General features: G+C 40.4%; 1 protein-coding gene across 3 annotated transcripts in view; it reads left to right on the forward strand.

Annotated features, from left to right (window-relative positions):
* btbd11a (BTB (POZ) domain containing 11a) overlaps positions 1 to 17300 on the forward strand; it is a 172761-nt gene that overhangs the window by 110903 nt on the left and 44558 nt on the right. For all 3 annotated transcript variants that reach the window (XM_032505608.1, XM_032505609.1, XM_032505610.1), the window contains exon 2: positions 8214 to 8363. In XM_032505608.1, coding sequence (XP_032361499.1) covers positions 8214 to 8363 — 150 coding nt within the window. The remainder of the gene's footprint in view (positions 1 to 8213; positions 8364 to 17300) is intronic.

Below are 17300 nucleotides of genomic sequence, written 5' to 3' on the forward strand. Positions count from 1 at the left end.
GCCTTGGTGATAACGTCCAAAAAATACATAACAATAGTCCCCTCAAAGGCTAGCAAACATGGATTTAAACATTTCACAGCTTCAAAGATAAAAAGTTATGTTTACATATGTTTACGAAGAAGGAAATGCATTCAACATGTTTGTCAGGCCTCAACAATGCACACAATGCATTTAATTACAAAAAGACTTGACACGACACGTTAAGTTAAGTACACCATCATAATGAAAATGGTCTGTTGGACATACTGCATGTTGCAGTGAAAAGCCTTGTTCCAAAGTCCCCATCACTGGGAGTTAACATGTAAATAACATCCCAAAATAACACTGATACAATTGATTTAGTTAGTTTGAAAAAGAGACATACACTCTTTTGTACTTGGTTTTGCTTTGATACAAATATATAAAACAAAAGTTAATTTAGGCTTAATTTAAAGGCTTGCAATTGGGCTAACCATTTGGAATAATGTGTGAACACTCGTGTTGGGAGAGGGAGGTCCAGAGGTAACATTATCTAGACATAAAGTGAGGTATTGGACAAGTGGTGTGAAATAATACATTTCAACAATTCCAGTCCTTTGTAGTGGTGGCTGAAAAAGTGAAAATGTACCATTTAGCAGCAGGTCATTGTTTGGCAGTCCCGCATCCTCGTTGAGAAATGTTTGATCTGCCTAATGAATACAATTTCCCCTACATTTGAATGAAATTTGTAAGAATAAAATGAATCTGGTGTCTTATCTAGAGAGAATGGGACACTCTTCTTTGTTGCTCTTCTGTTATTTCTGATATTGACATTATTATTCCGTTACTTATTTTCAGGCAGCAGATTTATGTTCTTCACTGAGCTCTGTTTTATAACCTTCATGGCACCCCTTTTAGGTACAAGAATGCCACAGTGTGTGAGAACCATAATTGTAGTACTCTCTGACACTTTGCGTGTTGTCTGTCTGCAGAGCAAACAGGCGATGAAAGCCAGTGAAAGAAACAGGGGCAGTGTCAGAATACGGCACCAAACTGAGCTATTATCCACCATGTAGAAGGTGCTCCTCAGTGATTACTGCAGGGCTGTCACCATGTGAAGAGTTTTATCCCATTACTAGGCAGCAGAGCGGGTGTCATCAAGACTGAAATAATGAAAGACAAAGAACACCTTTGGGTTTTGATACATTCATTTAAAGTTCCTTTATATCACTTGTCATTCTGAATCGGGGAAGGTTTTGCTAATCTTTCTCAAGATTGCTACATTATGCATGTTTACCTGTTTTATGTCTATCATTATTTCTGTTAGTTTCAAGATTGCTCGGTCTCATTAGCTTCCTCTCTTGCTGATGTTGTGCCCTTCTAACTGGCCTTACTCTAATGCTGGATAGTCAGAAATGTGTGTTTATTATTTATTTTACTCTGACTAATGAGTTGATATCAGGCTCCCGATTAGTTCTGTTACGAATCCCCTGAAGTCCCAGAAGATTACTTTTTTTTTTTTATCTTGTGGTAATAAGATGTTATCTTGTGGGCACAAATTATTACCTTGTGCACAAAGTTGTGTATCTGAGGGGAGGTATTTATAAGCTTGAGACCGCTACCAATGCTTCTATAAATATTTTTCAAAAAAAGGTTAGAGTATGTAACATTGAATTTGCCTTCATTTCCCAAGATTCTCTTGACTCAGTTTCTTTGAAAACTTCATCAACATTATGAGAAGAACCAGTAAAGAATAGCCATGTAGATACATACATGCTTTGTGTAATTTGGTACGTAAAGAATTATTTTTTTTAACATTAATATGCGTTCCCCCCCCCGCCTGCCTATGGTCCCCCAGAGGCTCGAAATAAACCGAGCCCTGGGTATCCTGCTCTGCCTTTGAGAAAATGAAAGCTCAGATGGGCTGATCTGGAATCTTGCTCCTTATGAGGTCATAAGGGGCAAGGTTACCTCCTTTTCTGCTTTGCCTGCCCCGAGAATTTGCCCCCCCATGAGAGAGAGAGAGAGACAATCCTGGCATTCAAAAAAAGCAAAGTGCCAGCCTCCACAATTCCCCCCCCTCTCTCCTCCTCAAAAGCTACAGACTTAGAAATGGCACATAAGGAAAGCTCATGGGGGACTGGCTCTAGTGGCTGTAATCTGCACCAAGGCTGAATTTGGGAAAGACACTTCAGATACAGTATTAGGGGACCACTAAGGTCTATATAAAAGAGACTTCAGATACAGTATTATGGGACCACTAAGGTCTATATAAAAGAGACTTCAGATACAGTATTAGGGGACCTCTAAGGTCTATATAAAAGAGACTTCAGATACAGTATTAGGGACCAATTTTATTTGCATTTTATGAACATCTACATCTGTTTATCAACATCTAAAGTAATGCATCTTCCAACTTGCATTTTGTCCTGAAATACAGAGCAAATGCTTCCTGCTGAGGACAGTCCAATGTCTGTTTATGCTAGAGTGGCAAGAATTATTTTGACAATGAAAATAAAACTTGATTAATTTCTCTATATGTTGAGGTTGCCGTGTGCATCTGCATGGTAGAGACGCCTATGAATATATGGTAAATTGCTGTATATTGTCCCCCACAAGATAACCATTGCACACAACATGTTGAGGTTGTTCGCATACAATTAATAATTCCACATTTTGCTCACACAGTTCACAAGTTCAAAAAAGCATGTTGTATGTTTTCGGACTTTTGGGTCTCTGTATTCTGCATTCAGAATATGGATTTATTTGAACCTTCTCGCTTTCCTGATATATTATATACACATAGAGTATGGCTGGTTAAGTTGCTAACGTCAACGAACCACGTGCTTCATTATTCTTTGTAGAGAAGATGAGAGCTGATGATCAACTTGGGAGCAACAAAGCTTGGACCACTCTAAAACATTTATAACTTATTAGACCTTCACTTTGTCATAAATGCACAATGGGGCTCTACTTTCTTTCGGTGTCCACTCTTACTCTCACTGCTGTGGGCTTCTACCAACAGCTGGGTCATGGATCTACGGCTGACATTTGCAGTTTGCCAGTTGGGTCGGCCGTTTAATCATTTTGGCCATTTCACTGCTAATGTGGTCTGAGCCTCAAGTACATTCATTCATTATTGATGAGAGAATAAATGTCTCTCTGGTACCATAGATGCAGCAATTACCCAACTGAATCATCCCCCTATGATGAGATCCTTTTTGTGTTGGATGGCTGGTCATCCACGTGGATGTGACTCTGGGGCTTAAAACTCTCAGAGCAGCGAGAGAGCTTTTTTTTCATGTGCTTTTCCTTACAGTAACAGCAAAAAAGACAGAAAAAGAAAATGCTGCTTTTTGCCTCCAGCTCAGGCAATCACTGTAATGTTAGGCAGCAGTCGCCTGTTGCCATGGCAACTACCTGTTAATATTCCGGCAGAGTTTCCTCCCTGACAAGGGGAGAGCGCCACTTTCTCACATAAAAAAAATCGATTGGACATTCCTGCAGAAAATAAGGGAGCTGAGCCATGTGGTGACGGAGAGAATACCAGAACATGATGCTTCACTGCGTCAAAGTGACCCGACTGACCTTGACTTTTCCTTTTTTAGAGTAGGAGAGGCTCAGTGCATTTGGCTTCTAGCAATTCATAATGTCACCCAGTCATCAAGCTTCACTCCCTATTGGGCACTCACTTATTGTTTTTTCTTTTGCAGAGATTTGTCTCGAGGAGACTGTTCAAAGGTCGGGCATTAAGGAATTGAGCTTTCTTTGCTCTTGAGTGGTGAAGCCATTCAGAAGGGATTGGCTGTCTATCGTGAAAAGGGTTGGCATTGATCACAAATCCCATTAAGTCTTGTGCTTGATCTCCAACCGTCCAGACAATCCCATCTCCCATTTCAATTCTAAAAAAGATCTTTTTTAAATGATGCTTTTTCATGCAAGAGACAGGAAAGTCTGTATAGGGAAATATACATTATACACACACACACACACACACACACACACACACACACACACACACACACACACACACACACAAACACATTTTCTTGTGTCCTTGTCTGTGCATTTAAAACTACATACTCAATAGCTAAGAGCCATATGTAGAGCTGAAGCCTGATTCGGTAAATCCATAAGTCAATCGACAGCATATTAAAAGGATAAGGATTTAATGCTTTTCTTGTCTTATGTGACAGTAAACTGTTGGTAGGACAAATTAGCAATAAGGAAATGTACGATTGCCATTATTCACAATTTTCTGACAGTTTGAAGACCAATGAAGTGAATAATCTGCGGATAAATCAATGATCAAAGTAAGTGTTAGTTGCAGCCCGCACATATGCATTAGTAATCTTCTACAACATTGAAGAACATGTAAAAAAAACAAAAAAAACGATGCATCGCTTCTTGTCCAGTGACATAACCTAACAAGGCCATTCAAGGTTCTCAGAAATTCAGTAAACACTATTTAATATTTTGTTAGAAGGGTTGCAGTGGACCGTCTGTCTGTGGACCGTCTGTCTCAGACTCCTCTCACATTGTTTTAAGATTTCAGGCGTATGTGTAAAGGGAATCAGAATCAGCAACAGTGTTCTGTTTATATTTGTATCTATACCTTTTATGTTTTGCTAAATGCTATTGTTTTTATCAGCGTGTTAATAGCTGTCAGAAGAATAGTCCAACATTTTGGGAAGTCGGCCTATTTGCTTTCTTGCAGAGATCCAGAATCAACACCACTCCCATATCTGTCTGTTGAATGTGAAGCTTCGGCCAGGAGTTAGCTTAGCTTAGCATAAAGACTGAAAGCAGTGGAAAACGGCTAGCTTGGTTCTTTCTAAAGGGAACAAATACATCAATTAACACCTATAAAGCCCAGATTAATCAAACCACATAATGTGTAAAAAAGTGAGCTTTACATGTGCTGGATGGGAGTTTGTTTTTTGCTTTTGACAGTGCTAATCTAGTTTTTTTTTCCCCATTGCTTCTTGTCTTTATGCTAAGCTAGGCTAACCGCTGCATCTTTATTTATCACACAGATATGATGGTGGTATTGATTTTCTTGTCTAACTTTCAGTCATACTCAGAAAGTGTTGTCAAATGTCGAGACTATTGCTTTAAGGGTGTTATTATTGTTATTGTTATTTTTGAGCTTTGGTAAACGTGAGTCAAGACTCACTGCAGTTGAACTACATTTGTGGACATTAGCAACAAGCAACCGACTGTATGTTACGATTTAAGGGACTCATTTCGAAACATAACTGGAACCGTGAGCTGAGCTGAACCCTTAGCTCTCTGTGTTTTCACAGTACATCCTTAGTAGCTGTAAAACAACAACCCCAAAATAAAAAGAACCATATTTGTGTTGCTTCCTCTCAAACCATCTTTAGCTCATCAGACTCATGTAAACATCAAAAACTGGATTGAGAAGTCGCTTTATTAACATGCCAGTGGCTTTATTAAGCTCTATTATATCAAAGAGTAGCATATTTGTTCTTAAGCTGTGAGAGTTATATAAATTGCTTTGTTCTAGGCCATGGGAATTGTTTTTTTTCTGTCCTCTGTTTCTCTAATAAATGAATTCCAAACTCCAAACCTTTTCCTCAAATGTTCTCCTCTCACATACAGACAGCTGTTGTGTGCATATACAGTACCTGCACACTTCAATATTCTCTACATTATTTATGTCTTGCACAAGCAGCAGTATCAGCAGAGATGACTCAGGGGAGTTTGGTACACCGCTCGGAGCTCCAAAGTAGTCTTGTCCCCGTGACCCAGTCTCCGTCTTCATCTGCCCGGCAGGAGTAGAGACGAAGGGAGCCCCAGAATAAAAAATGCAGGCCATGTCTGTTTATCTGGGATTAGACTGTTTCTCAAGTATGCGCATATACACTGCCAAGCTCATCCAATTGCTTCGAAGGTCACAGAAAGATGTGGTTGAAGTGACTTAGAAATATGAGGTCATAAAGCATGCCTGCAATGCCTCAGAGTCTCATGTTGCTTGTCATTTTTTAATCAGACGTTTCCACTCCAGCATCCACTCTTTCCTCTATCCCCGTTTCTTTTTTTATTTATTTTTTCTCTCCTAATTTCCAAGGGGCCAGACTGGCTGCTTTCTCACCTCTGATGTTTATTACACAAACAACACATAGAATCAAATATTACTTCTTTTTTTCTATTCGAAGAAGCCAAGTGCGGGTGAGAGATAAAATGTAGAGGAAGTGCGAGGTGGGGAAAGAGAGAGCTGCAGACTTGTTTATATGTCTTGATCTGACAGGATGAATGATTCAGCAAAGGGCTCCCTGGTACCCCAGGATTATGTTAAAAGAATAGAAAGGGCAGTAGGGGGAAAAAATAGAAAACATTTGGGGAGAGGGAAGTTGGGGGAGATGGGAGGTCTTTATTACAGAAACCCCCAAATTCTAACCCCAAAATGCCAAACACTAAATCTCCGGCAAAGATAGCCATGAATGCCAATATGGTTTTGGTAATTAGAGGCGATTTCTTAGCTTCACTCTTAGACATGGAGATGGAGAGCGTCTGACCGAGGTTGGAGGATTTCCTGCTTTTCTGTTTCCCATCAGGCACTCTGAAGTCTTCTTTTAGACCTTTTCACTTTTCTTTTTTGGGCTTTGGTTTCCCTAGACATTTGCAGAGCTGAGCATATTGCAGCAGAGCAACACTGATGTGCTGTTTACTTGCAGTTTCACAGACTTCCTCTTGATCTCTGACCTTCTGTTTAGAAAAGCATGCATAATTCCAAAGTTAGCTTTATAAACTCAATGAATCATGTTTTTATTCATAATTATCTTGCTCAAAATCTGTGTAAAAGCACCAACTTTGATTTGCAGGTCAAAAGACGTGTTAAGATTAACTGGGCTACATGGGGATGAATGTTCTTTTTTTTTTTTTAAAGGTCTTGGTTACATATAACCATCGAAAGAGCATTTTAAATTACTATATTTTAGTGTGAAATAGCTCCAAACTACACTTTGAAATATTTTCATGAAACAGCGGTATGTCTACAAAATGTAGCCCATTAAAACCACCAAATCATTGCCCACAGGGCAATCTTTCCTCTCTTTGGAATATAGAAATGCTGCAACACTGCGGACCAAAACCATCCTTTTTTGTTTCAAGAAATTCCATCTGAGACACACCTTAACACCAGCTGTTCCATCAATACTGTTCAATGGTTAAACAGTAATAGAAAAAGCTGTTTCAATCATTATTGGAGGCTCCAAATAAAGCTGACCTCCCCAGAAAGGCTGTGGGAGGAAGAGGGAATACTGGAATTCATGGGCTGGACACTGTGGGAAGAGGACATGGTGGGAGAAATCTGGAGCTGGAGGGAAAACTCCAGACTCCTGGGCCTGCTGCACTGTATCCATTGTGTGGGTCTTTTGTCTTATGTGCTGGCATCACACACAGACACATTGACTAAGTTCCTCCATGTTGTAATTACTGTTTGTTGAGAAACAGCGTATCCCCCTGCGCCATGTCATTAGGATTAGCACTCTGCAGGGTGTTGCTTTCCATTCGCTGGTAGCAAAAAAAACTCAATATCCCATCTGTCACAATGCCACAATTCTCTGCAGTTAAACAAAGCCTGGCTGCAGTAACACCACCTAAATGGATTACTCCTCTCCAGCCAACAGTATCTGACTGCTGCACCTAGTTAAGAGGGAGGTGAAAACACAGAACACACCTGCGACCACATGGAAAATACACATCCCACCACTGTTTATGCTCAAATTTGCGCTTTGAATGTACAGCTTTGAAGTAACAAATGTGGCTCGTGGCCTAATTGGCTCAATAAGAGTTCAAGCTATGAACTAAAAGTCGGGTGTGCAGCCAAGAGGAGAGTACTATCAAACTACAAGTCTCAAAATTCATTTTAGAGCCAATTTATTTCCAAGATGGTAAGCGATTCTGCTTGAATTATGCACTTCTAATCATGTAATTCTGATATTAAAAAGAAAACCTTTGCGTGAGCTACGTTACACATCACCGGAGACAAAATAAATCAGCATCCCATTCACTAAAACGTTCAGTCTGAGGTTTATATTCCTGATACCAGCTGTGATGTTTTCCCCAAGAAATTAAGATTACAGTTCAGTATGCTATTAACCTACGACTAGCTTGCTCTCTAACTGCTGCATGTGAAAGGAATGTTGTTGTTTTTTCCCACCCAGCTTATCAACTCTGTTTTGAATAGTTTACTGTAAGTGCTGATTTGAGTGTTCCCATGTCTGCAGGTGTGCTGAGCCTCCCGGAGAGTTTGAACCTGCACCGGGACCAGCAGCGCTTAGGGAGGGGGGGTGAGGGCCAGGGATACACCCAGGCCGAGCTCCGCACGCTGGAACAGTCACTGCTCGCAACCCGGGTGGGCAGCATCGCAGAACTGAGTGAGTACACTTTTAACATCAGTTTACACAACGCATAATACACAATGTGAGTTTTACAGAATGGTAACCAAGTTGGAGAGAATCCAAACTAACACAATGCCCCGATGAGAATGCCAATTGGGTTTTACCACCCTGGTGAAGGCAAGATAACCTGAAAAGGTTTGGGAAATAATACATAGTGGGCTGACTAAGAGTGTTTTAATTGCGATGAACTTGGACGCAGTAACACTCTCAGTGGGCCACAAACATCTTCACGGTAAGTCATGATGAGATAAGATTTCTGGAGTGGAAAGAATTGTAGAAATATCTTGACATTCCACAGAGAGTTAAGGGTTGTCATTTAATTCCTCCCTTTGATATCCCTCTGGCATTTAATGTATTCAACTGATGAGATGCACGTCAATATATATCGCACCTAAGGAGATCAGACATTTTATTCAAATGTTATTCAATATGTAGCAGGCCCATAACCAGGTTTAGACTGATATTTTCAAGATCAAATGTTAGCCACCATCATTGAGTGTAGCCTAATACCTGAGATTTAACCTGCCTTCCTCAGTACAAGGAGCCGCTAACCGAGCTATTGGCAGAATTTTATTAATAATCTGTACTTGGGATATAGAGTTAAGGTGACCCTTAATGGTCTATTTAAATACTACAATTAAATCTTGAATTCTTTTCTGCCCTGCTGAAGAGTCCTGTTAACCCCAAAATGGCATTAAAATGACAGATATTAAGTATTGACCCCTTATATATGAGCAACTTAAGGCTACAGTAATTGGCTCTCAATCACATTGATACTATGTTACGTTCAGTGTTGAGCATATTATATATTATTATCATGCAATCATCTTGAGGAATTATTTCCATTACTGTTATAATGCCAAGTAGCCCCATTAGTGTGAAGAATGCCCGCTCCCTGTCCCTGTGGGCTGTGTTACAGCTGTCCTAACACCTGTTTATGAGTCACTCCGCCCGGAGACCTTTCAATCCAAGGTCAGCGCCTCAGAAGCTTTTAACCTCAACTTGAAAGAAAGGGCTCCACCTTTAACTGTGACACCCCACTACCTCCACCTCCACTCCCACCCCTGTTCTCACCCTCTCCACAGTCACACATTAGATCATCCTGTCCCCTCCAGGCATCTGCACACCGAGTTCCTGTCCGTGCACATTTGTCCTGCATTTGTTTCGCCCCCAAAGCAAATTAACAACCAACGATTCACGATGCATCATTGATTAAAGCTAGAATTTGTAGTCTTTTCTTGTCCCCTGTTGCTGTGTCACAGAAGTGATTAAGCCTGCGAGCAGTTTGTGTGAAGCATTGTGATGCATTTAAAATTATAGTGTATTTATAATAAATACAATAAGAAGTGGTTAGTTAGCCACGGGGGCTAACTAATCACCTACTTCACACTCTGGAAGGTGCAGTGAAACCTGCAATAACTGACTTACCTGGGGGGCAGCTTAAACAAATTGTGAACACAACAGTGTTTAAGTGTCAGCATTTACATATCTAAACGTCTAAATACAGGGTCTTAAATGTATTTAAAAAGCATTGAATTTAATATTCTCAAAATAAGGCCTGGAGTATTGAATTCCATTAACAAAGTTCATACATTTTTAAAATAACTGTCAAATGTATGATGTGTGTGTGTGTGTGTGTGTGTGTGTAAGTTTACAGTTAACTTTGTTTGGTGCATGGTATGGTGTAGTCTACGATATCCTTGACATTCCACATCCAGGATTGCTCTGTTGCCGGTGGAAAATCTGCCAAATTTCAATCATTTAGGCCAGATGTCCGATACATTGGGCTTCCTTTGTGTTGGCATTTTAAACTCCGGTCGATATATGAAGACTGTGATTAACCTTTTCTCAGATCTCTGCAGGGTAAACCCAGACAGCTAGCTAGACTATCTGTCCAATCTGAGTTTTCTGTTGCACAACTAAAACGACCTTTGAACGTACATATGTCCCACCAAAACAAGTTCCTTCCAAGCCAATTTTGCAGAGGCACCGCGGCTTTTCCCCAGTGCTAAGCACCGCCCAAGATGATTGCGATTGGTTTAAAGAAATGGCAATAAACCAGAGCACGTCCTCCCATCTCCGAATGCTATGTGGAGTAGCCAGACCCTCCTTGAGCACGCTTGGGAAGAGGGTCTAGGTTTGGTGTTATTTGGATGATGTAAGACAGTACAGGTGTTGTTTCCGTCAGTGTAATGCTTAACACTCTTTATCATGGGTTATAGTACTTGGCAAATTATTTTCTAGGGCTTAAAGTCCAAACTCTATTGTATCCCTTATAGAGATTTCATTAAATTAAATTCTAAGCGGTTTTAAAAAGATCCTAAAAAGTCTCACATTTAACTTGGAGAACACCAAAGGTAACCTGAGCTTTACATCACCTTCATTTGGAGTTGTGTTCAATCTAAGTCAAATTTCATTCTCTTTTTAGCTCTAATTTGGTTTTGACCAACTCTTGGAGTAATATCTGGCTCTTAAGCAGCCAAATGCTCTACTGTGTAAACCTGCGAGCCGCAAACGTTTTCAAAAATCATTAACATTGCGGCGTGGCAGACGCAGCGATAACTGCACACACGTTGAAGGCGTCATTAGCATCCAAGTGCCGGACATTCTGTTCACGTGCTCGGATCAGAAGGCAGAAAAAACAAAAAACAGGCAGCTCTTTGATTTCTGTTTACTCCATTGTGGGTTTGACTCCCTCCGTCGCACTGCCTCAGCTGGACTACCTCACCTCCAGGGTCGGCCTGTCGAACACTGCCAAAGGTTGACATGTGGCTCGTAATGCAGCTGATGCCAGCTGCTCGCAGTCATTTAGTGGATTTCAGTGGATTTCTGTGGCACAGAAATTCACTCATGTTGCATTATGTTAACAGATTGATCTGTAGAGTACGAGCCACTGAATTATATGAGTGTGAATCTGCTTTATCAAGTTCTTGATGATTGCATTAAGGATGCTTCTTTTAGCGTGTTCTACCATCTGCCTTTGCTAGAAACTGAAAGGAGCAGATTTTGCTGGAACTTTTGCATCTCATTTACACACTTTTTTTCCACCCACATACTTTAGTTTGTTTATCAGAAACCGGTTCAACAACCTGCGCAAACAGTTTGCCTGTCATCTAAATTGCAGTTTGTGTGTAATCAGCCTGTCCTCAGCCAGTTTGATTTATGCATATGTTTAAAAGATAGATCTGGTGATATTCTATATAAATCCCATCAAAGGACCCAAACCAACAATGAATGAACAACTATTGTCTGTAAATGCAAAGCCTGTTATATCTTTTTCCTCTGTGCCATAGAGGCACCTCCATTTTCCAAAAGCAGTATAAAACAGTGAGCCTCACAGTTGCGTTGGCTAAATTTTTTTTCAATGCCACACACACACACACACACACACACACACACACACACACACACACACACACACACACACACACACACACACACACACACACACACACACACACACACACACACACACACTGTAGTTTATTATATTTCAAAGTAAAGCTTAAACTGAAGCTGTCAGGCAGGTATTGGACAGATGTAGAAAGTTATAGGTTTAATTCTTAGGTGATTTTGCAGTCTATCCACAGATGTGTGTGAGGATGAGCCAGTCAGCCAGAGCAGAAATTAAAGGCGGCAATGTTCCAACAAGGGCGTTGTAGATAAATACATTCCAGTGGTTATTACATCTCAGACAGATGCAGTGTGGTTGTCTGTTCATGTGGAAAGGATGTGTCCTCCTCTTAACACATGTATTGGAAAACCCAAAAGCATGGTGGTCTAAAAGAAAATATAATGGCAACACACAACCACAAAAAGCACCGGGGGAGAGCCATGCTGAATTATTATATGAATTATGACAGAATTATGAGAGGAAAAGTGTGTTGTAACTAAAAAATAAGATAAAAGAACAATGTGGTCATTTTCAGGCAGCAGAGAACGAGGGAACTTCCAGTGATCTGCTAACACACTGTGGTGATTTTTACTCGTTCGAGAAAACAATTACACATGTGCTTTAGGATGTAATGACGTTGGCCCTTTAGGGAGACAGCAGCCACGTCGATAACTTGTACATTCTGCACCAGCTTACCTTGTTTCTTTTTTTCTTTACAACTTGGTCAGGTGCTATAATATAACAATCTGGAAAAATACATATCTTAACTCATTCAACCTTTCTTTATAATCAAGAGATAATTTAGGTGGAGTCAGATTGCAAAGACAAATACAGAACAACAACACAGAACATTCAATCATAAGAAATATAGAAAGACAATACAATATTCTAAATTGGAAAATGATTCCATGAATAAGTTAGGATAATATAAGGATGCAAGAAAGCACAACGTTGTAAAGCAGTTACAAGCAGAAGCCAAACCAGATTTCTAAATTGTCCAAGAACAATTGAGTTGATTTTAAGAAATTGCTGTAATTTGTTCCATTTGTTCTCCCTCTGTTTGTTTTTTTTAGGAGTGTTTTTGTATCTCAAGGAACAAATACACTTCCAATTGATTAAATGTATCAGTCAGACCCGCCACGGTTTTTTTCTTTACGGTTCAAGTCTTCTGTTGTTGCATTTAGTGAAGCGTGATCAGCATAGGTTGTACAGAGACTGCATAGACTGTTTAAATTACACAAATATCTCGCTGTATATGTGTTTTGAATGTATTAACCATCTCTACGTTGATTGATCAACACTCCCAAACAGTCTGAGTCTGTTTCACCACCGGCAGATTCCCCTCACTCGATGCAGTGGGCGGGGAAATAAAATCAACAAATCAATTCATTTTGGTTCAGTGGATTCCTGCTGCAGCCTGGTGAAGGCAGGTTAGCCAGCCGCTGTCCACACAGCTTTGGCAGAGACGGTTACAGAAGATGGAGTCAGTGTGGATCGGATGACAGAAATTGTCATTGTTGTATGCGCTTGGATGCGTACAACCTCCACCGATGTATGAAAGTCGAAACCTGGGGCGGAGAAAGTCTGCAAGCACTCACTGCTGCTCGTAAAGCATAAGGCTGTTAGTGCATTGTAATAACTGATCATTTAATTGGCGGCTGGTCAGTAAGAGGGCACCGTTTGCAGGGATTTTAGTGAGTAAATCAAACTAAAACTGTGTAAATTATACCCTTGGTCCCAGTCAGAGCTGTATTAGTTACTGCTAATGCACACTTAACATTTTCTACTATTGCTGCTTCCGATTTAAGTCCGTCCGACTTTACTTTAGCACTGTTCGTCAGGGCAACTTGGAAGAAACAAGCAGCTTGCTACAGCCTCATTGTTACGTAGCTGTTCTTAGCTTTAGTGCTGTGAGCAAGACCAGACCAGTTTTGTGTAAATTAAGCTAGCATAGTTCCTTCAGAACCCATTGAAACCATTTCCTGTTTTCAGAAATCAAGTTACTGCCAAAATATGGCAATATGCAGATTTCCTCAGTGTATTTGAACATAGTGCCTGTGGCATTTTAATGCAAGGGTTATAGAGGCTGCTTGTCATCTTAGCAGTAGCCCTTTATTTACAGTAATTACACTAATGTTCATAATAAGAAATAATGCGTTAATGATAGGTTACTGTATATATCTTTGGACCCCCTCTGATATCACAGCACAGACCTGTAACAAATGGATGACATGAAGCAGGGGTTTCATGTTCAGACGCTGTGTTTCCACAAAAGGCGTTTAAAATCTGCTTGTTTGTTTAAATTGAAATCGATTTTAAGCTATTGGCTCAATATCTGAAAAATAAACAAGATCATTTGAAAGTTAAGCAGCCACACGGAGCAGGTAGTCAGGGCAATTTAACACCCGAGCTGTTTGGCAATTAATGGATGATAGAAGAGGCCGTTAAAGAGCAACATTCATCACTATATCCATAATTTAATTCTGTTGAGGTGGACAAATAAGTCTTTTATTTTTGAAGTCACCATTATCTACCTGCTCATCGTATTTCATATCTTCGTCGGAGCAAGGAGAACGGATCGCCGATGGCAGATTTGGGCATTTGACGCTCCGGGTGTTTGCACTTTCCCTCATCTGTCATGACACCTTGCCTGTTTTTCTGTGTGTGTGTGTGTGTTTGTGTGTGTGTGTGTGTGTTGTGTGTGTGTGTTAGTGCGTGCGTGCCTGTGTGCACGTGTGTGCGGCATATACATACAGACGCTGTACTGACATATTGTGACCAGGTGTGACAGAAAAAGGCCATTCATCTGTCAGTTCGGAGGCCCCCTGTGGGTCAGAGAGCAGCCACTAGGCAAATAAACTGCGAAATGTAATACAGTGCAGGCCTCTAACAATGGGGCCCTCCATTCCTGAAGCTGGGTGTGCCTCCACCACACAGGAAATATTCAAAGCATGGACCTTGTTAATGTTATAATCCTTTAAGATTTTCATCAAAACAATGGTTGGCATTCTTTACTCTGTGAAGTAGTTGTCATTGTTCGTGACATAGTCCGCGTTTGAACAAATGATGCCGCATGCAATGCAGTTATTAATTACATCTCAACAATATCACCTTCAATGTTTACTGTTCACTCCTCTGTACGCATATCAGAGCTGGCGTTACTGCCAATGCAAATCCAACATCTCCTACTGCTGCTGCTGCTAGAATGTTGGTATTGAACGTAACTGCATGACCACACCGCATACTAAGCAAGTAGAGTCACTTACTGTAAGTTAGCAGCTAGCTAGCTATGAAAGGTTAGGTTAAAATACGCAGTTAGGGTTACATCTTGTTACTTATAAGGTGAGTTACATCTTCATGTATTCTGAATTACTCACTCTGACATCTCTCCATTTAGTGCATGCATAGGTACTGAGCATGTGTGTGTAATTCAGGCCTGCGTGTAATTTTTGTAATAACAGACTGTAAATTTTAACTTCCCCTTGCGAAATTAATAAAGTATAAATTATTAATAAAGTACACATTATTATACATTATTTTAAAGTAGATTATTGCTGATTTTGGCCTCATATGTATTCACTCCAACGGTGCATTGCAGCAGTGTTAAAATAACCATCTGTGTTGATTGTTTTTTTTGGACAGCAAATCTGATTTAAATATTGCAGCCACAGTCAGCTGTTAGATGAAGACCGGCACACCTGGAGTAGAAAATCAGATCCATGAAGCAACTTCTTCATGAAAACAATTCGTTTGGCTGCACTGCAAACAGAAACAGATGAGCTTTAGCTGTATTTCTGTAGAAAGGAGGTGCTGGAGGACTGTTTGCTGCTGATTTAAACTGCACTAAACTCTTTGTCTAATTTGTACCTTTGTTATTTGACAACAATATACATAGTTGCCTATTTAAGTTTTAGGATGATATGTTGATGGTTGTGACAAGTTGTGCGCTTTAAACATCCCCCCATTTTCCTAGGCTGACAATATCCAGTTTGAAAAATGAGTCATTGTGTATTCTACTGTGCAAAGTCAGAGAAGAAAAGTGCTAATTCTTAAGGACTGAGTGGATTTCGCGAAGAGATGAATCCCTCCCCCCCTGCAAAGCTGCAGGAGTTGGAGCTGGTTTGAAAGGGTACAGAAATCTGCACAGCGATGTATCTTCTTTTCCCAGGAAAGGATTTCTTACTGAATACCCATCTAACTCTGGCTGGTGACCATAAGTTTAAAATTTCTATCCATAAACAAACGTTATTCCCATGATATATTACTATTAAAAAAACATACCCTTCATATTCCTACTTAGCACCCTACATTTTAATAGAATTTCACTAATATCACCTTCCAATCATCTCTGCTCCATTATTCCAAACTCACCAGGTGGATGTGAGCTAATGGGCCACACACACACACACACACACACACACACACACACACACTGAACATGGAAATTCATTGGGACGTGTTACATTTCATCTTGAGACCGTCTTTGCCATTCTCATTTTTCATCATATTGGAGGTAAAATACTTCTCCATACATCATCTGTCCTAATCTCACATCTGACCCACTTTTCAGCAAGGGTGATATGAAAAGTGGAAGGAAAAATGAGCCAGTCAGACTTATTTTCTCTTAAGTTGGTAAAAGCTCATGTAAAAGAAAATTAAACATTCAGAAAACAGGGTGATGCAGTTTGAGCTATAAGGTTGCTCTATCCTTTTTACCCATTTGACCACTGCAGCTACTGATGACAATGTCACCCTTATGTGTTTTTCAGTCACTCTCTCTAATGGACATGTCAAGGCAAAGCAGTATCTCAATGTGCTGGGAAAGGTTCCTCCTGTCATTTAGTCTTCTTCCTTCCTCTCAGAGGTCTGCAGTGCCATTCACTTCTTTGTGTCTGTCCACCTTACAGACACCGTGGTTTAAAAATGTTGACTTGACTGGAAAGATGTGCCTAGCTCATTCAGCCACAGGAGCAGGGTGCGGCCATTTTCCTTATCTGTCCCCCAGCACCTTAAGGAGGACGGTGGGGGCATGCTGACACAAACAACCTTCCTCACAATCCTCCAGACACACACCTCTTCATCTCGCACAAAAGACACATGCTGGAAAATCTTGTAGGCTGTTGCTGCATGCTGCAGTAATTATGTGAGGCTGGATTCATTATTGTATAATGGTTTAATGTCCCTTGAGACCTGTCACAGGATCCCACTCACTCATCGCAGCTCAGAGCTGCCAAGTTTAGAATAGCGATTGAAGAGCTGTTTGAAGTATAACTTGAGTCTTTTTCAAAAAGAAGATGTAAGACCACATTTTCTAAAGGTAAATCACTCAGACACTAAGGGTCTTTCTCAATCTGCATTCTTGTGTTTTGATAAGCGTGGTGTTGACATCTAGGTTAAAGGTCCCATGGCATTAAGATTTCACTTCATGAGGTTTTTTAACATTAATATGCGTTTCCCCAGTCTGCCTATGGTCCCCCAGTGGCTAGAAATGATGATAGGTGTAAACCGAGCCCTGGGTA

This window comes from Etheostoma spectabile, chromosome 23 (assembly GCF_008692095.1).
Source record: "Etheostoma spectabile isolate EspeVRDwgs_2016 chromosome 23, UIUC_Espe_1.0, whole genome shotgun sequence".
Taxonomy (NCBI): Eukaryota; Metazoa; Chordata; class Actinopteri; order Perciformes; family Percidae; genus Etheostoma; species Etheostoma spectabile.